This window comes from Ochotona curzoniae, unplaced genomic scaffold, assembly GCF_017591425.1.
Source record: "Ochotona curzoniae isolate NIBS_2020 unplaced genomic scaffold, NIBS_Ocur_1.0 contig_2469, whole genome shotgun sequence".
In the NCBI taxonomy this organism is placed as follows: Eukaryota; Metazoa; Chordata; class Mammalia; order Lagomorpha; family Ochotonidae; genus Ochotona; species Ochotona curzoniae.
The window spans coordinates 483,386-505,698 of NW_024465471.1; the positions used below are offsets into that span (position 1 = coordinate 483,386).

At 58.6% G+C, this 22,313-nt stretch overlaps 2 protein-coding genes across 2 annotated transcripts; one reads left to right on the top strand and one right to left on the bottom strand.

The window, feature by feature from the left end:
* Positions 1-6,222: 6,222 nt before the first annotated feature.
* Positions 6,223-7,833, top strand: AVPR2 (arginine vasopressin receptor 2). The gene is made up of 3 exons (XM_040974593.1): positions 6,223-6,315; positions 6,517-7,401; positions 7,563-7,833. Exons 1-3 carry the CDS (start codon positions 6,291-6,293, stop codon positions 7,766-7,768), a joined length of 1,116 nt encoding a protein of 371 aa, XP_040830527.1. The 5' UTR covers positions 6,223-6,290; the 3' UTR covers positions 7,769-7,833.
* Positions 7,834-8,733: 900 nt separating this feature from the next.
* On the bottom strand, positions 8,734-21,276 carry ARHGAP4 (Rho GTPase activating protein 4). Its single transcript, XM_040974592.1, has 20 exons — positions 21,119-21,276; positions 18,481-18,688; positions 18,244-18,406; positions 18,087-18,149; positions 17,701-17,892; positions 17,174-17,302; positions 16,860-17,081; positions 12,817-12,918; positions 12,532-12,723; positions 12,352-12,436; positions 12,215-12,242; positions 11,986-12,088; positions 11,255-11,315; positions 11,085-11,162; positions 10,868-11,002; positions 10,674-10,779; positions 10,366-10,599; positions 9,970-10,254; positions 9,745-9,841; positions 8,734-9,157 (listed from the first exon to the last, which is right to left on the bottom strand). The coding sequence occupies exons 1-20, from the start codon at positions 21,183-21,185 to the stop codon at positions 9,035-9,037; spliced, it is 2,673 nt and encodes an 890-aa protein (XP_040830526.1). The 5' UTR covers positions 21,186-21,276; the 3' UTR covers positions 8,734-9,034.
* Positions 21,277-22,313: the final 1,037 nt, after the last annotated feature.

A 22,313-nucleotide genomic window follows, 5' to 3' on the forward strand; every position in this document is an offset into this window, starting at 1 on the left:
CAAACACCTAGAGCCTATTTAGCTAGGTTCTAGGGGGAGCATGGCAAGCAAGCTGAGGCTGTGAGCTCAGGCTGCTGTGTACCAATGGCCCCACTGGGGCCATGGCTGTGGCTTTCTGGAGTTGGGACTCTGCAGGCCACTGGGCAACCACTTGCTTATCGCTCCTGTAGCCAACAAGGGCTGGCATTGGGCTTCCAGGCATGAAGCTGCTGCTTATGACTGGCATCCTGTGTGGGTGCTGCTTCCCATCCAACTCCCTGCTTGTGGCCTGGGAAAGCAGTCGAGGACAGCCCAAAGCCTTGGGACCCTGCACCCACATGGGAGACCTGGAAGAAGCTCCTGGCTCCTTGCTTTGGATCAGCTCAGTTCTGTGGTTGCAGCCACTTGGGGAGTGAACCAGCAGATGGAAGATCTTTTCTTTCACTCGCTAACTCTTCAAATAAATCCTGCACCTGCGTGGGAGACTTGGAAGAGCTCCAGGCTTTCGGCTTCATATTGGCTCAGCACCGGCCGTTGCGGTCACTTGGGGAGTGAACCATCAGACGGAAGATCTTCTCTCTGTATATCTGATTTTGTAATAAAAATCAATAAGTATTTTTTTAAATTGTATTTTAAAAAATTAGCAATACAGAAAAGCAGGGAGAGGGGACTGACATTGTGGTACAGTGGGCTAAGCCAATGCCTGTGCTGCTAGCATCCCATTTGCACATGGTTCAAGCCCAGGCTACTCCACTTCTACTCCAGCTCCCTGTTAATGCACCTGTGAAGACAGCAGAAGATGGATCAAGTCCTTGGATTTCTGCACCCACTTGGAAGACCCGGGTGGGTTCCAGGTTCCTGGTTTCAGCCTGGTCTAGTTCTGGCAGTTGCAATCATTTGGGGAGTGAAGCAATAGATGAATGTGTGTGAATATGAGCGAGAGAGAGAGAGGGAGAGAGATTGTCCTGGGTGAGAGAGGGAAATAGAGAGACTCTGACTCGAGAGGTAGAAGTGTTTATTCAAGCAATTTTGTTCATGCAAACCATGCGGAGGCCTGAACCAAGTTCCTGGCTACCAGTTCAAGTCCAGCCCTGGCCCAGCTTTGCCTGTTGCAAGTGTCTGGAGAGTAAACCACCAGATAGGATCTCTAGCTCTCTGTTCTTCTGACTCTGAAATAAATAAATAAATGAAACAAAACAGTATGGGTCTGGGATCACCTCAGACGAAGTTTCTTTGGGGATTCCTCCAATTGAACTGCCGGACTCAGAACCCCAATCATGAAGAGAAGTGCAGATTCCATGATCTGCCATAAGTGCAAGTGCCAGAGCCGAGCCTCCTCAGCGGCTCAGATGGAGCAGTAGAGAGCATAACCAGGTGCACATGGAGGATACAGCAGTCCATCGGAACCTGCAGAGGACACCTGGCACCACAACAGAGGACAGAACAAATCAACCAACTATCCCAGCCATATGTTGGCAGTGAAAAACTGGGCAAACGGAGACTCCAAGATGCACTATGTCAAATCAGTGGATTCTTCAACGACCTCATTGTGCTTGGAATGGCGAGATTGGCAGCAATTCAGAACTGTTGAACTCTCAACACCACTTGAGCAAGACCCTCGGAGCATGCACCACATCGGGGACCTGGGGTGGGTGGGAGACTGGGTGGGGCTTCTCCCTGTATCTCCCCCTTTACCCCAGATACAGGAAAAAAACAATGTGGAAGGAAGGACCCGGCGGCGTGGCCTAGCGGCTAAAGTCCTCGCCTTGAACGCCCCGGGATCCCATATGGGCGCCAATTCTAATCCCAGCAGCTCCACTTCCCATCCAGCTCCCTGCTTGTGGCCTGGGAAAGCAGTGGAGGACGGCCCAAAGCCTTGGGACCCTGCACCCGCGTGGGAGACCTGGAAGAAGTTCCTGGATCCTGGCTTCGGATCAGTGTAGCACTGGCCGTTGCGCTCACTTGGGGAGTGAATCATCAGACAGAAGATCTTCCCTTCTGTCTCTCCTCATCTCTGTATATCTGACTGTCCAATAAATAACTAAATCTTTAAAAAAAAAAAAACAAAAAAAAACCAAAAAAACTGTGGAAATAATAATCTTACCCACTTTCCTGTAGCCCTTGAACCCTTGTGCCCTAATTAACTATGTAAAGATTGTCAAAAATTTTAAAAAGGATAAAGAAATAAAACAAAGCAGTGCAGAGCCGCTGCTGGGTCTTTGGTTGGGATGCTGCCTTCCACATGGGAGGGCCTGGGTTCAAGTCCCTGATCCACTTCAAGCTCGATCTGTCCTCTGGCACAGAGCCTGGAAAGCAGAATGCCAGATGAGTTTGTGACATGACTTAAGCGGGTGTTGCAACAGACATGTGGCGAGTGAACCTGCACAGTGGAGAGGTCTCTCTTGTTTCTCTGTCTTCAGAACGAATGAAATTGGAAAAAAAATAAATGGCGGCTGAGTGGGGCACTGTGGTGGCCCCGGCCAAGCCACTGCTCAGGCCTCGTGTGCCGCAGTGGAAGGCTGTCCAAGCTGCAGCACCGCTACCCTTGCTGACACACCGGGGAAGGTGGCCGATGACGGCATTAGAAGAGTGGGCCGGTGGATGGAAAATTCTCTCTCATTCTCTTTCAACTAAATAAATAATTTTTTAAAAGATTTAATTTTTATTGAAAAAGCAGATTTACAGAGAGGAGGCGGAGAGACAGAAAGATCTTCTGTCTGCTGGTTCACTGCCCCAGTGGCCACAATGGCCAGAGCTGAGCTGATCTGAAGCCAGGAGCCAGGAACTTCCTCCGGGTCTCCCACGCAGGTGCAGGGTCCCAAGGCTTTGGGCCGTCCTCGACTGCTTTCCCAGGCCACAGGCAGGGAGTTGGAAGGGAAGTGAAGCTGCCAGAACATGAGCCGACACCCATATGGGATCCTGGAATATGCAAGGTGAGGATTTAGTCACTAGGCTATTGTGCCAAGTCCTCTTTACAGATTATTTTATTTCATTTTAAAAATTTATTTTCTATTTTTAACATTATTTACATAAAGTCAGAATTAGAGAGAGAGAAGTAGAGTCAGAGAGAGAGAGAGAGAGCTTCCATCCACTGGTTCACTCCTCAAAAGGCCACAAAGGCCAGAGGTAAGCTGATCCGAAGCCAGGAGCCAGGAACTTCTTCCAGGTATCTCCCACACGGGTGCAGGGTCCCAAGGCTTTGGGCCGTCCTCCACTGCTTTCCCAGGCCACAAGCAGGGAGCTGGGTGGGAAGTGGGGCTGCTGGGATTAGAACCAGTGCCCATATGGCATCCCAGTGACACAAGTGGAATATTAACTTGCTACATCATGGCACCAGCCCCATTTTTCAATTTTTTAAAAATTGTGTTCATTTATTTGAAAATCATGAGCACGAGAAACAGATCCTCCATCCACTGCTTCATTCCCCAGTGGCTTCTCAGAGCTGAAGCTTGCCAGGATGAGAGCCAGGCAGCAGGAGCTTCTTTGACATCTCCCACATGGGTGCTCAGGCACCTGAGTCGTCTCCATTGTCTTCACAGGCACATTAGCAGGGAGCTTGATGGAAGTGGACCAGCCAGGGAGCCTGGCGTGGTAGCTTAGTGGCTAAATCCTCACCTTACATGCACTGGGATCCCATATGGGCGCCAGTTCTAATCCTGGCTGCTCCACTTCCCATCCAGCTCCCTGCCTGTGGCCTGAGAAAGCAGTAGATGACGGCCCAAAGCCTTGGGACCCTGCACCCACGTGGGAGACCTGGAAGATGCTCCTGGCTTCAGATTGGCTCAGCTCTGGCTGTTGTGGCAACTTGGGGAGTGAACCAGCAGATGGAAGATCTTTTTCTCTGTGTCTCCTTCTCTCTATATATCTGCCTTTCCAAACAAACAAACAAACAAATAAATCTTTAAAAGAAGAAGAAGTAGTAACACAACCAGGACACGAAGAACGCCTGTATGCTACAGCACTATGCTACAGCAGCAGCCCTTGCATTCGTTGGCTGAGGCGGTTCTCTCCTGGGTCCTCCCCAGAATTCCCTGGGCTGGATAACAGCAGACAGGCAAACCAGGGAGCAGAGAGGGCCACAACTCCTGCCACCTTGCTTGGGGGTATCTGCTCTTACGTGGCCACATTGGAGCTGAGCTGGCTTCCTCCATCTTTCTGTGAGCATACTCCCACACCATCCAGTGGGGTTCTCAGTGGAGGGAAAGAAGGCGTTCCAGGGCTGCCATGGGGCATAGCAGGTTGAACCACTGCATGCAGCACACATCCCTTCTCGGTGTCACTGGGGCTCCCCTCTCTTGGGGCCTGGGTGCTTGGGGCCCTGTCACTCTTGTGGTTGATCTGGCTGGAGTCCCTGGCCCTTGCTATTCTGGCCATATAGACAATGAACCAGAGGACGGAAGATCTATTTTTCTGTCTCTTTCTTCCTGTTTGCCACTCGGCCTTTTAAATAAATAAGTAGGTTGCTGGTGGTAGCCTCATGCCTTTGACTATTACTGCCACCATTCGTCTTTCCATCAGTCAGATGAGGCCAATTGAGAGGCGTCATCACGTGACAAGGAGATCTGTCCACTGGATTCCAAGCCCCAGGGCAGCACACAGGAAGCCCTGGGCTGGGACAAGAGCTGTGTGTGGTGGCTTTCCCTGGAGTGTTCTAGTAAGAAGCCCGCAGGGTGCAGCACGTTGCGTCCTTACCAGGCAGGAATGGGTGGCACAGGCACCCATGGCCAGGCGGTGCACATCTTGGTATCTTTTTAAAAAAATTTATTTACTTTTATTGGAAACACAGATTTACAGAGAGAAGGACATACAGAGAGATCTTCCATGTGCTGGTTCACTCCCCAAGTGGCTGCAACAGCCAGGGCTAAGCAGGTACGATGCCAGGAGCCAGGAACCTCCTCCAAGTCTCCCACGCGGGTGCAGGGTCCCAAGGCTTTGGGCTGTCCTCCACTGCTTTCCCAGGCCACAGGCAGGGAGCTGGATGGGAAGTGGAGCAGCCAGGACACGAACTGGTGCCCATATGGATCCTGGCACGTGCAAGGTGAGGACTTCAGCTACTATGCTACCCGCATCTCCGTATCTTTGGCAGGCACCCACCCCAGCATCCTGTGTACCCCATAAGGACTGGGTGTGGGGAAGGCACCGAGCTGTCTCCAGGTTCTCTTCGTAGGAGGAGGAGGCCTTGGCAGCTGCAGGCCTCCGGGATGGTGGGAAGCCACTTGGGTCTCCAACGCTGCAGATGAACAAAGAGCAAGTAAGACAGGAGCCCCGCCCAGAGCAGTGGGCCACGGCTCACTGGCTGGGGCTGGGCTACACAGAAAGCCACCCGGCTGCAGGGGCTGCAGGGGCTGGACAGGGTCAAAGCGAGGGAGAGCGAGGGGGAAGGGCAGGAGCAAGTACAAGGAGCACAGGGCCCAGGCACCCCAGCAGAAAGCACGCGTGCGTGTGCATGCGCGTGCAGGAGTGCGTGTGTGTATGTGTGTGGGGGAGGAGAAGGCCAGCGCCTGGAGGGCAGGCCTCTTCCCGGGGCAGGTGCGGCCAGGGCGGGGCGCAGGAAGAGGGTGGGGGTGTCCACGGTTTCCACAGGCCCCTGGAAAGGAAGCTGGATCTCATAGGGGCACTTAAAACCCTGTGTGGCCCCCACTACACCACCTCACTTCCTGGCCCTTATCACTGCTGGGCCCTCTTTGAGGGCAAGTAGGAGGAGGGGAAAGAGGAGCCGGTGCAGGCCTGAGTTCTGCGTGGTGGAACTCCCTGTTTCCGTGTGTTCCAGTAAGGTGGGCTGCTTGGCGTGGGGGTGGGCAGCTGGGCCTGAGCCTGGACCACAGGCTCTGGGGCCAGGAAGGGGTGTGGAGGAGGGCGGCTGGTGGAGAAGGGCGGGGGAGGAAGTCCTGGGCAGCGCGCACCGGGAGGCTGGCTCGGGGCGGGGCGGTGATGGAGAGCAGAGTCGGCCAGCAGCCACCTTCACACCTCTGCTCAGCTGCCAAGGAGCCCCCAAGAGCAGCCAGGTAAGGGACTCCTGAGGGGCTCCAGGGGCGGCCGGCCGGCCCCTCCGCCACGCCATGCTGTGCCATTTCTTGGCTTTTGTTGGGGCAGGGGGAAGGGTGTAGGAAGCTGGGAAGCCCTGCTTTCTGACCGCCTGTTCCTCTGCCTGTGAGAGAGCCCCCGTGCAGGCACCCACGCCAGGCAAGCACTACCCCAGCTTCGCTCTCGGCTGTGGCGCAGAGCCCCCAGGACGGACGGCTGGCCCCTTGCCCACAGTGTGGGCCAAGTTGGGCCTGTCTCTGGCCGCTGACACCTGCCTCAGCAGCACCATGGTCATGGCGTCTATCACTTCAGGTAAAATTCCAGCTGCCGGCTGCGGGGCTCTGAGGGAGCAGGGGTGCCTCCCCAGGCTGGCGGGCAGGATCCCCACTCCCCGGCTGGCCACAGGCTTGCTTTGTTAGGGCGGGCAAGCAGGAGGCACTGGGCAGGCACCCACTGGGAGCCGTGTCCCCGTGCACAGCCCCTGCCTAAGACGCCATCCCCTTTCCCACCCAGCCTTGCCAGGACCACTCTCTCTACCCAGTCCACCCAGCAACAGCAGCCAAAAGGAGCCGCTGGGCCCCCGCAACCCGGTGCTGGTTCGCGCAGAACTGGCCCTGCTCTCCACCGTCTTCGTGGCCGTGGCCCTGAGCAATGGCCTAGTGCTGGGGGCCCTCGCCCGGCGAGGCCGGCGTGGCCGTTGGGCACCCATGCACGTCTTCATCGGCCACTTGTGCCTGGCCGACCTGGCCGTGGCGCTGTTCCAAGTGTTGCCACAGCTGGCCTGGGACGCTACCGACCGCTTCTATGGGCCGGATGCCTTATGTCGGGCGGTCAAGTACCTGCAGATGGTAGGCATGTACGCTTCCTCCTACATGATCCTGGCCATGACGCTTGACCGCCATCGGGCCATCTGCCGCCCCATGCTGGCGTATCGCCATGGAGGTGGGGCTCACTGGAACCGGCCCGTGCTGCTGGCTTGGGCTTTCTCGCTCCTTCTCAGCCTGCCCCAGCTCTTCATCTTCGCCCAGCGAGACGTGGGTGATGGCAGTGGGGTCTTCGACTGTTGGGCCCAGTTCGTGGAGCCCTGGGGCCTGCGTGCTTATGTCACCTGGATCGCCTTGATGGTGTTTGTGGCACCTGCCCTGGGTATCGCTGCCTGCCAGGTGCTCATCTTTCGGGAGATTCATGCCAGCCTGGTACCAAGATCATCGGAGAGGGCTGGGGGGCGGCGTGTAGGGTGCCGCACAGGTGACCCCCACGAGGGAGCCCGTGTGTCGGCAGCCATGGCCAAGACTGTGCGGATGACGCTCGTGATCGTCGTGGTCTACGTGCTGTGCTGGGCACCTTTCTTCCTGGTGCAGCTGTGGTCAGTGTGGGACACCGAGGCGCCTCGGGAAGGTGGGTGTGGCTCTGCCTGGGGCCAAGGGGGGAATACTCAGGCTTGGCGGCCACATGCCTCTGCCCTCCATGCCACCCGCGGCTGGAGGCTCCCATGCGGGCACTCGGGGCAAGCTCCTGCACAGCTTCGGAGGCCGCAGCCTGACTCCTCCCCACCGCAGGGCCCCCGTTCGTGCTGCTTATGCTGCTGGCCAGCCTCAACAGCTGCACCAACCCCTGGATCTACGCCTCCTTCAGCAGCAGTGTGTCCTCGGAGCTACGCAACTGGCTCTGCTGTGCTCGGAGGCGGGCTTCTCCCAGCCTGGGGCCCCAAGACGAGTCCTGTGCCACGGCCAGCTCCTCACTGGCCAAGGACACTGCTTCCTGAGAGCTCTGCGGCCTGCCCGGGCCAGCCCTTGAGAGCCACCAGCAGAGAAGGGCCTGCACTGATGGCCAGAGGCTGGGAGCCCGTCACTGCCATCTTGGGCAGTTCCTGTCACACAGGAGGCCTTCAGGCTCCGAGACTGCAGCTCCTTTGTGCCAGGCAGGAAGCCAGACTGGCTGCCTGCGCTCCCCGGGACTCTGGGTGTTTGGGGAGGGCGGCCAGGGCCCTTCGCATCCCAGGCTTGCTCACCCCTCCTTTGTCACACCCCACCCTCCAAATAAAACTTACAGCTCATTTTCTACACATCGTGGGTTACTGTGGAGGGTTCTCCTGGGACAAGGGAGCCAGCACGGGTGCAGTCACTGCATATATGCGCGTGCACGCACACACACACACACACACACAGAGCGCACTTTACGCCACAGACATATGCCCCAATTTGGTAAAAGGCGAAAGATTTCCACGATCTGAAGAGAAACGAGAGTATATATGCCCAGATTTGGAACCCAGAAGGCTGGCAGACAAGCCTTTAAAGCCATAGGATTTGGGGGCCAGCATGGTGGTACACCAGGTTAATCCTCCACCTGCAGCACTGGCATCCCACAGGAGCGCTGGTTCTAGTCCCGGCAGCTCCACTTCCCACCCAGCTCCCTGCTTGTGGCCTGGGAAAGCAGTTGAGGACGGCCCAAAGCCTTGGGGCCCTGCACCCGTGTGGGAGACCCGGAAGAGCTCCTGGCTTCGGACTGGGCCAGACCTGGCCGTTGCAGCGACTTTGGGGAATAAACCAGCAGATAGAAGGTTTTTTCTCTCTCTGAGTTTCAAAGTAAATAAATAATTTTTTTAAGGCACAGGTTGCAAGCAATATAACCTATGGGTAGGCAGCTGCAGGGTGCTATGGATCTAAACTGTTAGCAGACTGTGGGCATGCCAGGGGCACCCCCCACAGGACAGAGCTAGCTCACATCAGGCAATGAGCACACAGGTCTTTATGAGTTATCACCAATGCCCACCCAGCCACCCACACCAGAGGCCACCGCTGAGCGAAGCCACAGAGGGGCGGACCCCAGCTTCCTTGCTTGGCTACCTCCTGGAGGAGCTTAAGCTAGGACTGAGGGCAACCATGGGGCCGGGGGCAGTGGGCAGCCTTGCCAACAGCTCTCAGGGAAACAGGGCAGAGGCTGGCCAAGAGCTAGCCATGACAGCTCAGTGTGGCTTCAAGGTGGAGTCCAGGCCCTGCAGCTGGGCCTCCGCTGGACCACGGGAGAAGCCTCAGCTTTGGCTTCGGCGGCCACAGGCTGCAGACTGCGGGCTGCGGGTGCCAGAGCCAGAAGAGGCGGCAGACGTCTTTCCTAGCAACTCTTGAAACACGGACTCCATGCGCTGCGCCACAGCCTGTGAAGAGGAGAGACGGAGGGTGCTGTTCCCCAGCTCCTGCTGGCTTTCCCTCCTTCAGGGCCAGCAGTTGCTCTGCGTAGTTCCGCTCCCAAGGCCCCCTCCACCTGGGACTGCCCCCGCCCTCCCCACTTGTCTACCCCGACTCTCTCCCTGGCTGAGACTTCAGCCCGTAACTGCAGGAGCCCATAGTGCACTATGGACCCCAGGGGCGTGGAGCGGGGATGGTAAGGAGGAGGCTTCAGGCTGCCCCAGCCCCCCAGCACAATCCACATAACTTCCCAGCCTTCCTGCCTCCTACCTCCCTGCCATCTGGCCCTCTGCTTCCTCCCTGGTGTGCCAAGCACCTGGCACATCACTGCCTGTCACCTAGTTTGGCTCTAAATACCAGCCTTGAATTCTGCCCAGAGCTTTTCACGCACAGGCACCCCAGCAGGCTGCTCCACAAGCCGTAGACTTGCAGCTAGGCCAAGGGCTCACCTGCCATACAACCCTGCCCTGTGCTCCGGCCTTCCTTCTGGCCAGCCCAGCCCAGCCTTCTGCCCCTCAGAGCTCTGCCTCCGATCTGCTCAGCACCTGCCTCCTACCTTGTCCACCTCCACGGGTCGCTCGGGGGGTGCGGGAAGCAAAGGGCCCCTGCGCCCAGTGGGGCCTGCAGTCTCCGCCGGGGTGCACGGTTCAGGCCTGCAGGGCACAGTTAGCAAGTCCCTGGCTGCATTGGAGAAGTGGTGCTTCCCTCTGGCCTCCCACTGTCCAGCCCTTGCCGACCGGCCGGGCCCTCACACCTGCCACACGGTGCACGGCTCACTCACCCAGCAGGCAACGAGATGTACTTGTGGGGAATGAGCCCCCGCACACCACCGAGCTCTCCCCGCCACCAGTCACTAGAGGCCCGCGTGTACAGCCGCAGCACATCCCCACGCTGGAAGGTCAGCTCCTGTGCTGTGCGGCCCGTGTACGCGAAGCAAGCCACAGCCTCCATGCCGGCCTCCAGGTCCGAGGGGGACACTGCGGAGGCCCCTGGGGCAGGCATGGAGGGGAGCCCCTCGCTGTCTTCTGGCTCCAGCTCCCCTGGCAGGCTCTCCAGCTGCATGCCCCTGGGGCGGTGGAGGGGGGTGGGGTGGGGAGGCAGAGGGAGGCGAGTGAGGAGGCCAGGGGGTGCTCCCCTCCACCACTGCCCTCTCCCCCAGGCAGGGCCGAGGCTGTACCCCAGGCAGCTGGCAGCTGGTGGTGCCATACACTTCTCGTACACGGGACCTGGCAGCACGGTGGCGGGTGGGAACACCCTGGCTGGCTGCATGATGAGTGTCTGCACCAGCTGGTTCAGGCGGCCTTGCACGGCCACGGGGTCCTGCCCCGTCGGCACAGGCAGCAGCGTGGGCCCGAAGCATACAGCCAGGTTGTAGGGGTCCATCATGTTCTCGTCACTGTACTGGGCCAGGCTGGGGAGGGGTACACGGGTCATGGCGGCTCACTTCCCCCTGCGCCCGCCCTGCCCGGCCCCTAGAACACTCACTGGTTGAGGAAGGTGAAAAGGTAACGCAGCACCACCAGCACCGAGCCAGGCAGCTTGGCCAGCAGCTGGCTCACAGATTCCACCCGTTCGGCCACCGACTCCAGCTCTATGGGGCAGCCCAGGAGAGCACGTGAGCAGGAGAGCGGACTCTGGCCAGCAGCACCCCGCCCTGCCAGCCCCAAGCCTGGTCTCACCCGCCGAAGCCAGAAGCTCCTGAAACAGGTCCAGAGGGAAGAGTGGGGGATCCAGGCTCCGGAAGTAGAGCTTCAGCACCCCAGCCACGGAGTCCAGGTCGTGGGCTGTGCAGCCTTCCACCAGTGGGTCCTCCCCTGCTGGTGCAACTCACAGATAAGGAGGCTGAGCACACCTGCCCCCCCACCCCTTACCACCATCCCACCTGCCTATCCCCACCTCTCTCGAAGGCATCGCGGATCTCTGAGACCCGAGGCTGGGCACCTGACACCCGGAAGATGCCCTCATGCTGCAGGCCTGCAGGGCGGGAAAGGAATTGGTGAGTGCCATGGGGTCCCACCCCTGTGCCAGGTACCAGCCCCGAGAGACAGAGGGACCGAGCCACTTACCATTGAGATTAATGAAGCGGATACAGCTCTCCACCACCAGGGGCACAAGCTGGCCTGAGCTCTGGGAACAGAGAGGGCTTTTACTGCGCTGCCAGCAGAGCGCTCCCAGGCTAGCACTCGCGTGCTTTTCAGTCTGTGCTGTGGCACAGCACTGGGCACACAAGCCCAGCGCGCAGTGTGCTCCAGGGTCTCTAGTCTCTGCCACTCCCGATGCTAGTTTAGAGAGTGCTTTACGTTATGTTGGCAGAGTGTTTATTGCTGTGATACAAAAATGCATAAAATGTTGTACATTAATCTTGAATCAAGTGACAATGCAGTAACAGGTTAAAGCCACTGCTACAGCTCCAGCATCCCACTTTGGCACTGGTTCAAGTCCTGGCTGCTCTACTTCCCATCCAGCTCCCTGCTAACGTGCCTCTGAAAGCAGCGGACGACTACCTGGGTGATTGGACCCCTGCCCCGATGGGGGAGCCCCAGAAGAAGCTCCTGGCTTTGGATGACCCAGCGTGCCCATTGCAGCCACTTGTTGTTGGTTACAGCTGCCCCCTCCCATCAGTATTGCAAAGGGGAGCCCAGCAGAAGCTCACAAAGGCCTGGGGAGGGAGGGCCCAGAGGCTCCCACTCTAGGAGGCTCGGGGACACAGTGGCTGGAGAAGCACTAGCAGGTGCAGTGTGGGCAGCGCCTGCAGCAGCAGGTGCAGGTCAGTTCAAGGCCAGGTGAGACCAAGTACCTGGATAAATGTCTCCATGTCTCCTCCGAAGAGTCTCTGGTTATACTGCGAAGTGGGGCGGGGCTGGCGGCTCTTCTGGAACCTTCTCTGCATGTGTTGGGTTCTGATGTGGACAGGAGATGAATGAGGGGGATGGACATAGAGAAGAGAATGCGCCACCTCACAGCGCAGTCACTCAGAACCCTGGGCCTCCCCAGAGCTTCCCAGAGGCCAGGCAGGAAGGACTCACCGAGACAGCGCCTGCTCTGCCTTGTCACCTGGGGAGAAAGGATATTGGGCACCCACAGAGAGAGGCACAGCTCGAAGGCTGAGGGGCAGAGCAGGGCCCTTGCTGGGTGGGGAGGGCCCTGGAGGATGGAGGCATACCTCGCTGGATGGCCTCCTGCAGCTTCTCGTGCTTGGCCTGCAACTTGGCAAGGACACTCCGTCCGCTCAGGTACTCCTGCAGTTTCTAGAAGCCCCGAGAAGCACTGCCAGTGTTGGCCCCGCCCAGGACCTCTGCTCAGCACCCCTCCCCCGGCCCAGGGCCAGTGCCTTCTCCCCCACCGTGGTGTAGAAGGTCTCTGTCTCCTGCTGCTGGCCCCGCCTCCGGCCCAGCTGCCGACTGCCCGGGTCTGAACTACTGGACTTGAGGGACTCGCTGGAGGGGCTGGCCTGGAAAGAATCCAGTGTGTCTCCATCCTCAGATGCCACCACCTCCAGTAGGGCCTGCAGGGTCGCCTTCAACGTCTTGTTCACCTGCAGAGGAGGCAGCAGGGCAGTGGCGGGAAGGGGCTGGGCAGAGCCCGAGCAGCAGGCCGCAGGTCCGCAGGTCCCCGTGAGTGAGCATACCTCCTCGGTCTCAATGCTCTGTCGGTCCAGGCGGCTTCGGATGTTCTGGGCTCGGGGCAGAAGTTCATCCCTCAGCTCCATGTCTACTTGGATCTCAGCCTCCTACAGGGAGCAGTGGGCAGGGCTGCCGGCCAAGTCTGAGCAGAAACACCCCACACAGCCCCACCTGACGGATGGAGAAGCAGTGTGGCATCTCCAGGCAACGGGATCATACTCAGCCTTACAACACGATGGGGCAGGCGTGTGGCGTCATAGCAGGTGGGCTGTGCACTCATAGCCAAGTGAAGTTTGAACCCTAGCCCCACTTCCTCTCCATGCTAACCCTAGGAGCAGCAAGTGCCCGAGTCCCTGCCAGCAACCCGAAGGAATTCTGGGCTCCTTGCCTCTGACCCGACTCAACCCTGGCTCTTGTCCAACATCTCTAGTGTTCTTTCTCTCTCCACCTGAAGTTCATTAAATATATATATATATTCAAACATATATATATATGTTTGAAAACCCAAATTACAAAGAGAGGCAGACACATAGACACAGACACACACACAGAGACCTTCCATTTTCTACCCGCTGGGTCACTCTCCGGATGGCCGCAGCCACTGGGCAGGGCCAGGCCCGGCTGAAGCTGCATCTGAGCTCCCATGTGGGTGCAAGGCCTAAGCACGTCAGCCATCTCCCACTGCTTTCTCAGCCATGAATAAGGAGCTAGAGCACAAGTAGAACGGCCAGGACCATGGCAGCAGTTTTATCCGTTACACCACAGCACCGGCCCCTGAAATCATTTTTTTTCATTTTTGAAAGGGCGAGCTTGTGGCACAGTGGTTTAAGTTACTAGTTAGGAGCCCGTGGTCCATGTCAGAGCACCAGTGCCAGGCCTGGATCTTCCCCTTTTGATCCAGCTTCCTGCTAACACAGCCGGGAAAAGCAGCAGGTACCCAGATGGAGTCACAGGCTCCTGGCTCCAGCCTGGCTCAGCTCTAGCCATTGGAGCTCTTTGGGGAGAAGGCGACCCAGTGCAGCAGTGCCAGGGCCGCACATCCTGGAGTCCCCATGGCAGAGCTGACTGGGCAGCTCTGTGAACACACTGGAGTCATGGAGTACGCCCTCTCACTGCCGTGTTGTGTGGCATGTGAGTCTAGTTGCAGTAAAGTTGCTTCTTTCAAACAAATGGTGGTGAGGAGGGCTAGGCCCTACTGCCGCCCAGGGCCAGGGGAGGGGGAAAGCCGGACCCGCAGCATGGAAGCCACTGCTTGGCTGAGAGTCACGCTGGGAGGCCACGTTTTGGTTCTTGTTTTTAACAGAATAGAACTTCCAGGTTTCTAGTTTCTAAGAAAATATTTATTCATTCATTTGAAGCCGCAGAGTGATGAGCGAGAGAAAACTGTCCCATCTGTTGGTTCACACCCAAATGGCCACAACGGCCAGGGCTGGGCCAGACCAAAGCCAGCAGCCAGGAACTCTTGGGTCTCCTATGTGCCTGAGCCACCCTCTGTTTTCCCGGGTATGTTAGCAGGGAGCTGGAATAGAATCTGGACTCCAAGCTGCATTCTGATATGGGATGCTGTTATTCCAAAGTAGAGAACCAACCCACTACACGATGACACAGCACCCTGAAGAGTCCCCCTTGCATTGTAGGGTTAATTTAAAATTAAGACTGCAGGATGGGCCCGGCGGCGTGGCCTAGTGGCTAAAGTCCTCGCCTTGAACGCACCAGTTCTAATCCCGGCAGCTCCACTTCCCATCCAGCTCCGTTTGTGGCTTGGGAAAGTAGTCGAGGACAACCCAAAGCCTTGGGACTCTGCACCCATGTGGGAGACCTGAAAGAAGTTCCAGGATGCTGGCTTCAAATCGGCATAGCATCGGCTGTTGCGCTCACTTGGGGAGTGAATCATCGGACAGAAGATCTTCTTCTCTGTCTCTCCTCCTCTCTGTATATCTGACTGTCCAATAAATAAATAAATCTTTTAAAAAAAAAAGACTGTAGGGCGTGGTGTAGTACAGTCCTCACCTTGCATGCACCAGGATCCCTTATGGGCACTGGTTCTAATGCCAGCAGGCCCCTTCCCATCCAGCTCCCTGCCTGTGGCCTGGGAAAGCAGTTGAGGACGGCCCAAAGCCTTGGTACTCTACACCCATGTGGGAGACCCAGAGGAAGCTCCTGGCTCCTGGCTCTAGATCATTGTTGCGGCCACTTGGGGACTGAGCCAGTGGGATGGAAAGTTATTCTGTCTCTCCTCTCTGTAAATGTGAGTTTCTAATAAAAATAAACAACTCTTAGAAGAAAAAAAAAAAAAGACTGCAGGGGCAAGCCTGGTTGGACACTAGGTTAGCATCTCATATCACAGAGCCGGCAGCTTCACTTCCACTTTGGCCCCTGCTACTGTGCCTGTGAAGCCCCGGGAGTTGTGCACTTGCGCCTAGCCCAGGCCTTGCAGCATTTACGAAGGGAATCGCAGGGGGAAGACATCTCTTTCTGTCCCTTGTTCTCTGTAGCTCTGCCTTTCAAATAAATATTTAAAATGAAGCATAGCAAGCAAGGGCTGGGTGATCTGCAGGTGGCTCAGCACTCGTGTTGCCAAGACAGCTGGGGAGAGCAGACAGGCAGGGCAGAAGCAACAGCTTGAGAGCACCTACAGGCAGCATGTGCAGGGGTGGCGCTCAGAGACACGCAGCAACATGGGGGCAGAGAGGAGGGCAGGGGCTACCAGTCAGTGCTGAGTGCGCCCTGCAGGCCCCTGACCTCAGGCAGCACAAACCAGGGACTGTGGCCTCAGGGACGCTAGCCAGAGTTGAAGAAGGGGGCTACAATGCCAGTCCCAGGCCTGGCAAGAGCCTCAGGCAAGGGCACAAACACAGAATCTCTCACTGTGCTGGCACCTCCCTAGGTCATGCCCCAGACTCAGTGTGACAGCACTCCTCGGATCGACAGGCAGGAACGCAGCAGTTACAGGTGCTCCTGCGGAGTCAGGACAGCTTCGGGCCTTGGCCCCAGCCTCCCACAGAGGGTCACAAGAGCTCCCGCCGGGGGCAAGTAGTTGCACCAAAGAGATGGAGCCACAGACCCCAGCAAATGGGGGACAGCCTGCGCCACAAGCGCAAAAGACTCTTCAAGCCAGAGTCTCCTAAAAATGTTCCAACAGGCCTCTGCTGTGGTGTGGCACACTAAGCCTCTGCCTGTGGTGCCAGTATCCCATATTGGTGCTGGTTTGTGTCCTAGCTGCTCCTGCTCCAGTTCTTTTCTTTTTCCTTCAGTTCTAATTCAGTTCCCTGCTTGTGGCCTGGGAAAGCAGAGGAGAGGACAGTCCTAAGCCTTGACCCGGAAGAGGCTCCGGGCTTCGGATCAGCTCAGCTCCAGTCACTGTGGCCATTTGGACAGTAAACCAACAAAGAGAATTTTTCTTTCCACTTTCTCTCTTAACTTTCCTTTTGAAATAAATAAAATAAATCTTTTATGAAAATTTTACAAGGGACAAAAGCTCCAAGGAAAAATATGTTGTCTGCAACATCCTACAAAGGAACATTTCAACCCTGAATTCTATGCATGGCCATAAAGTTGCAATGAAGAGCAGGAAGGGCATGCAGACGCACTAAGAGCCAAGACTGCTGGGGCAGGCGCCCTCCAGCAGCAGGGGACAAATCAGGAATGAGGGGGCCCATGAGGTGGGGGCACTCCCAGGAAGAGAACTGAGAAGCACCAGCCTGAGGATGCCCATGGTGTCGCATAGGGCTCTTGGGACCGTGAGGCCCCTCTGCAGTCACAACTTAGAGGGAATCAACGTAAGCTGGAAGTCAGCCACCAGGAACTGCAGCCCACCAGTGCAGCCCAGAAGCCGGGAGGAGAGCGGCTCCCAGGCTGGGCTGAAGGAGTTGTGGCAGTCCTCTCCTCCCCAATTTGCAACATGTCAATTTTCCCAAGATGCAGGAGGGCGGTGCGTGGCCAGCTGCGTGGCCTCCACAGGGAGCACCTGTGCTGCCTTGGCCATCCTTAAGCACAGGTACACTGCCACACTCACCAGCCCCATGAAGCCCTCTGCCACGTGTCTCACCTCATCCCCCTCATGCGGCTGGTAGTCAAAACGCAGTGGGGGGCAGAAGGCACTTGCATGCACCTCAAGCACCTTGGCCTTGTCCCCAGGAGGGTCCAGAGCCTCCACAGCCTCTTCCAGGCTGCCCAGGCCCTGCATCTGGGAGGCCTGGGTGCGGCTCTCAGCGGCCATGTAGCTCCGCAGCGCCTGCCCCAAGGCCAAGTGGAAGCCTGTGTCACAGCACTGCAGAGAGACAAGGAGACCCTTGAGTGTGCACACCGCACACCAGAAGCCCCGGGCTCCCTGGAGGCCACTGCGCAGCCAGGCCGACTCACGTCAATGAGGTCCGGGACGTCCCGCAGGTAGTAGTTGCTGACTGCGGCATTGACGCTCGCCAGGCTCAACAGGTACTCATTGCGCGCCTTGGTGCACTTGAGTTTGTGCTCCAGGAACCTGGCCTGACGCTGCTCAGGCGGATGAAGGGAAGGGCGCTGGGGTCACATGCTCAGCCTCTCCCTGTCTCCTGTGCCTGCCCTCTTGCCTGGCTCCCAGCACCCACTGCGACTTCTCCCAGGACAGCAGGTTCAGGGGTGTGGAACTACAGACCTGATCAATCAATCAATCCATGAAAAGTGGGGGACCTAGGGGATGCCCAGAAGCAGATCAAGAGCCCGTAGGGGAGGGGGTTACACACAGGAAAAGGCAGGGTCTGGGGAGAAGGGACCACAAAGGTCATCTTGGGGGGGACAGTGGCAACAAGAATGACAGCCTCACGCCAAGCCTCGCCCTTCCCGAGTCCCCACCAGCCACCTCCACAGCTAAAACCTAAGCAGCAGCGTGGACCCTGACCCTACGGCTGCACCTTTTCCAGCAGCCGGCTGCCTTTCTTGACAGAGCTCTTGCGGAGGGGCCCAGTCTCCACACCACCAGGGGCAGCTAACGGGGTGACCGGGCCAGTCCGGCCTGTGCGCTTCTCTTCTTGGCGCTCAGCTTCTCGCAGCTTCGCCTCGGCATTCGTACTCTCCACACGGTACACCTGGTAAGTCTTCTTGGCCTGTAGGGAGGCCAGGCTAGGCAGTTCCACGGTAGGCCATGGCCACGGCCAGCCCTGCCCCGCTGCCCTCCTTGCGGACCACATGGGGCTGCCATGTGACAACTGCACGATCCATGGGGACATACTGCTGGGACACAGAGGAAGCCCCCCCGCCTGTGGTCTGCTCCTCTCCCATGGTCTCCCCTAGAGCTCACCGCCTGCAGCTCTGACACCACCTCCAGAAGCTCCTCTTGCAGCTGCTGCACCAGGTCCTTACTCTGGAGGTCGAGCAGACAGTAAGCACCCCGGCTGCTGCTCAGCTCCTCCCAGCTCCCATCCTGCCACCGCAGGCCACCTGGACTACAGCCTCACCTTCTTGACAATGCGCCCCACGTCCTCGGCGATGTGATTGAGGCGCTGGGTCAAGGAGCCAGCCAGCGCCTCACCGAAGGCCGCACTCTCCCGGCTCTGCTGGCGTGTATGCTGCAGCAGCACGGCCCAGCAATGCAAGGGCGACAGGAGCAAAGGCTCCTTGCTGTGGGTGCAAGGGGACACTCAGGCCACGCCACAGGACTACCTTCCACCTTCCAGACAGACACTGCTACCTACCGGAAGCTTTGGTGCTCCCGGCCACTGCCCCCGAGGCGGCCTCCACGGCTGGAGAAGCGCTCTGCCAGCTTCTCCAGGCCCCGGGAGTACTCCAGCTCCACCTCGGCACGGCGGCGTGTGAACTCGGCCAACTCCTGCAGCAGCTCCCGCCGAAGCTCTCCCTGCAGCTCCAGGCAGCGCAGCTGCTCATTCAGCTGTCCACGCATCTCTGCAGAGGACAATGGGCTCAGGCCAGGCCGGACATGAGCACAGACCACCAGGCCGGAGCCCAGGCTAAGGGTCGTGTTAAGGCAGGAGGCAGGAGCTGTGGGTCATGGGAAGGGCCCTGGGGGAGCCTTCCATGCACCCACAGTCAGGTGGAAGTGAAGGACAATGATCAGAGCCAAGTGGTTGAGCAGAAATGGGCAAGGTGTTGCAGCGAGCGCAGAGGCCCACCTTGCCCATGGCTTTCTCTGCCCTCCCGGGCTCTGGAAAGCTTCCCCTGCCACTTCCTTCCTGCTCCCTGAGTTGCTCAGCAAGCAAGGCTGCGTGAACTCCTAACCTCAGAGCAGGGAGAGCTGCCCACAAGCTGCAGGGAAAGGCAGCCACGCAGTGTCGCAGTGGAGAACTGCTGGCCCACATCTTCTGTCCCCTCCTTGGGCAGAGTCGCATCCCGGATACCAAACACCCAGGGCCCTTTTGACACCTTACTATTGGCTAGATTTGTGTTGACTCTGCATCCGGGGCATGCCCTCTCTTGCACAGCTAGGCTCAAAATGTGGGGTAGGAGGGGCAGCACGTTCGAGAGCAGTGGTAGCTAACGAGACACCCAACAGGCAAGGGCAGGCAGAGGTTTCCGGATGGCGATCGAGAAGTGGTGGTGCTGCAGGTGCGGGGCCCGGCAGGCCTCCTATGTGCGCTGCAGGTGGCAGGCCCCACGCAGGACATGGGAAGGCTGTGCCAAAGGCATTTCAGTGCTGCTGGCAGATTCCCAGGGGGGGCGAGCCTACTCCCACGTTGGCGCAGGACGAAGCTCTCTCCTGGAGTCCAGGCATCGTTCCCCACCCCCAGCGCAGGGGCTCGGCGAGGGCCCCAGGGACTTTTAACCGGAATTCCTGAGCCGGAATGATTCCTTTCCAGCGCCAGCAAGCCTGCGTTCAGGCTAGATAAAGGCGAGCCTCGGCTGGCAACGCCCCCCTCTGGTGAAACGCATCCAGGGCAGGGCAGAACCCGGGACAACAGGCGCTGGAAGGAGGGGGTGGGGTTGGGGGCCCACCGTAAGTCAGAGCAACATTTGGGGGACAAAAGCAACTTTCAACTCCCACCAGCCTGCCCCTGCGCTGCTGACACACGCATGTTCTGAGCACAGACACGTACTGCAGGTGAAGGGAGCAGCAGAGGTGCCGTGCTCGCTACCCAGGGGATCCCCGCTCTGGTCTCAGCACATGAAGGCAGGCTGGCTGGCGTAGAACCACAAGCACAGGAGGATATCAGAGCCATTGTGCAGTGGCCGAGCGCCGTGACTCTCCCAGCGCAGCCCGGGCCGCAGCAGGGGTGCACTGCACATGTGGCCCAGGGAAGGAGGGAAGGCCCCACAGACTGGAGTCACAACACTGGCCCAAGGCCCCAGCACCACTTCCTGTGAGCGGGCCACTTGCTCTCACTTCTGCCTCCCAAACTGTGAGGTGCTGACCTTTCAGATTTCGGAGAGCTGAGGTAGTGACCCTGCTAGTGTGCTGGGGTGGGGGTGGGGGGATGCAATCGAGATTCCAAACAGTGGAGGCCCTGACCGAGGAGGAGCAGGTTTGCAAGCCATCCTTGTGACCCAGCAGCCATACACTGCTGAGGAAAGAATTCTGCAGTCTTTCAGGCTGCTGGGCTGTGGAGGAGGACGCTGGCATCTAAGACACGCCGGCGCTGGGACCAGCTCCCCACAAGTCACCCCAAGCTAGCTAGCGCTGCACAGGAGGGCTGCACCAGAAGCTGCTTCGCACGCTCATTTTATCCTGCCTCCTAGGCAAGCTACCACAGGTCCCTGGGCCTGTGAACATCATCTATAAAATGCATCAGACAGTGACGAAGGGCACAGGTGGCTGAAGGCTCTAGCACCTTACATGCTGCTGATTTTCCGTTGCAAAGCTGGTCTGCCCTTGAACCCGACCACCAGAAGCTTGGCAGAGCTGATTTGCATGCGATTTGCACAGAGGTGTTTACCAACCGCCCTGTTGAATCTCTTAAGCCAAGACACAGCCGCCATCCCTCTTTGCCGGGGGTGCAGGGAGGTGATGACGGCGCTGCTCGTGAGCGCGGCAGCCCACTCGCTTTCACTCCTTTAGTATCTTCCCCACCCCCCCAGAAAAGTCAAAGCATCCCACGCCGCCTTCTCAAGGGCATCCCGGTTCATCTGGCCAGCACGCGAGGAACAGGGAGCTCGAAGGAGAGTGGAGAGGGGCCGGAAGGAGGAAGGGGGACCGGTGGGAGCCAGCAGGCCCGCAGGGCATTGGGGCTCCCTCCTCCTCCCTCCTCCTCTCACGTCCAGGAGTCAAGTCCCATAGCGCGTGGCGGGGGTGGGGGGAGTGAGGACGAGCCGCTGTGAACTCTGCCGCGACCTTCAGGGCCTCAGCAGGGAAGCACTCTGGAGCGCCAGACACCCTCTCACCTTTGATTTGCGTTTCGTACTCGGCCTGCGGCCCCCGCTCCCGCCTCAGCTTTCCGTGTGCGGCCATGACGGCCAGGTGGCAGCCGTCGAGCCCCGCTGCGCCCACGCGGCCACGAACAGGCCGGGCGCGGGGACCTGGGCCGCTGCGCCCAGCACCCTGTTGGGCTCCGCCCCTCGCAGCCCCGCCCCCAGCGAGGCCCCCGACGAGGCGGGGCCAGACGGCCCTGGCTTGGCATGGCCTCCCCGAGGAGCTGGTGGGGGGCTGTCTCAGAGCGCCCCTCTCAAACCCCACTGCTTCCCGGTCACATTATCCCCTCCCGCTGGGCCAGCCCTTGGGCTACCTGTGCCCACTGCCAACCTGCGCCACCTCAGTCGCCCTCACCAGCTCCAGATCTGAGCCTCCCTAGCCGTCCTTTGCTTCCCCCAGACTCCTAGACCTTGCAACCCCAGCCTTGAGACAGGCCTAAGGAGCCCTGGGAACTGGGGTGGGGCTCGTAGGCTGCTGCTGTGGGGGAGGGAGCAGGGTGAGCCATGCTTCCCCTTCTGCCCTCGCCTGGCAGAGGAACAAGCCTCATTTCCTCATAGGTGGTTAGCACTTCCTGCCGCCGGAAGAGGCTCCTTTGCCTTCTCTCCCCTGTAGCTTGCACCTGCCTGGTCCTGGCCGGGGGTGGGGCACAACACTACACGCAGCCTCTCACACCAAGCTCTCCACCCACCCTGCACTGCTCTCGGGGCCTCCCTATGCAGAGATAGTACATTTCCTTTCAACAGCTTTCCTCCATGCTGCCGGGGAGGCCCGAGACAGGTGGCAGCTGAGCCGGACTAGATAACTGCGGTGGGATGGCAGGCAAAGCATGCAAGTTTCAACAGAAGTGGTCTCAGATACCCCTGAGCTGGCCGCCAGGAGATCTGGCAGGCTGCACAGCACTGTGGCCTCTCATCCTTAGCCATCCCCTCCCTGCCAAAGGAACAAACATTTCCCGGCTGCCTTGTCCTCCCAAGCCCGCTCCCAAGGTCAAGGCCTGGGATATTGCCAGAGCCTCCCTAGTAGACACTGCAACACTTGCAGCAGCTGACGGCAGACGTGCCCTTGCTGGCTTTGAGTCCCAGCTTCCCTCTAATGTACACCTTGGGAGGCGGCAGGTGCTGACTCGAGTGTTCACGTGCATGGGACACCTGACTGTTGCGGGGCATA

Bases quoted from the DNA above. Each gene is read 5' to 3' on its own strand.
- AVPR2 (XM_040974593.1), top strand. From the start codon at position 6,291: ATGGTCATGGCGTCTATCACTTCAG. The intron at 6,316-6,516 runs GTAAAATTCCAG...TTTCCCACCCAG, and splicing joins CATGGCGTCTATCACTTCAG to CCTTGCCAGGACCACTCTCT. The intron at 7,402-7,562 runs GTGGGTGTGGCT...TCCCCACCGCAG, and splicing joins CACCGAGGCGCCTCGGGAAG to GGCCCCCGTTCGTGCTGCTT.
- ARHGAP4 (XM_040974592.1), bottom strand. From the start codon at position 21,185: ATGGCCGCACACGGAAAGCTGAGGCGGGAGCGGGGGCCGCAGGCCGAG. The intron at 10,780-10,867 runs GTGAGACCAGGC...GCTGCCCCATAG, and splicing joins GGAGCTTCTGGCTTCGGCGG to AGCTGGAGTCGGTGGCCGAA. The intron at 10,255-10,365 runs GTACAGCCTCGG...CCACCGCCCCAG, and splicing joins CCAGCTGCCAGCTGCCTGGG to GGGCATGCAGCTGGAGAGCC.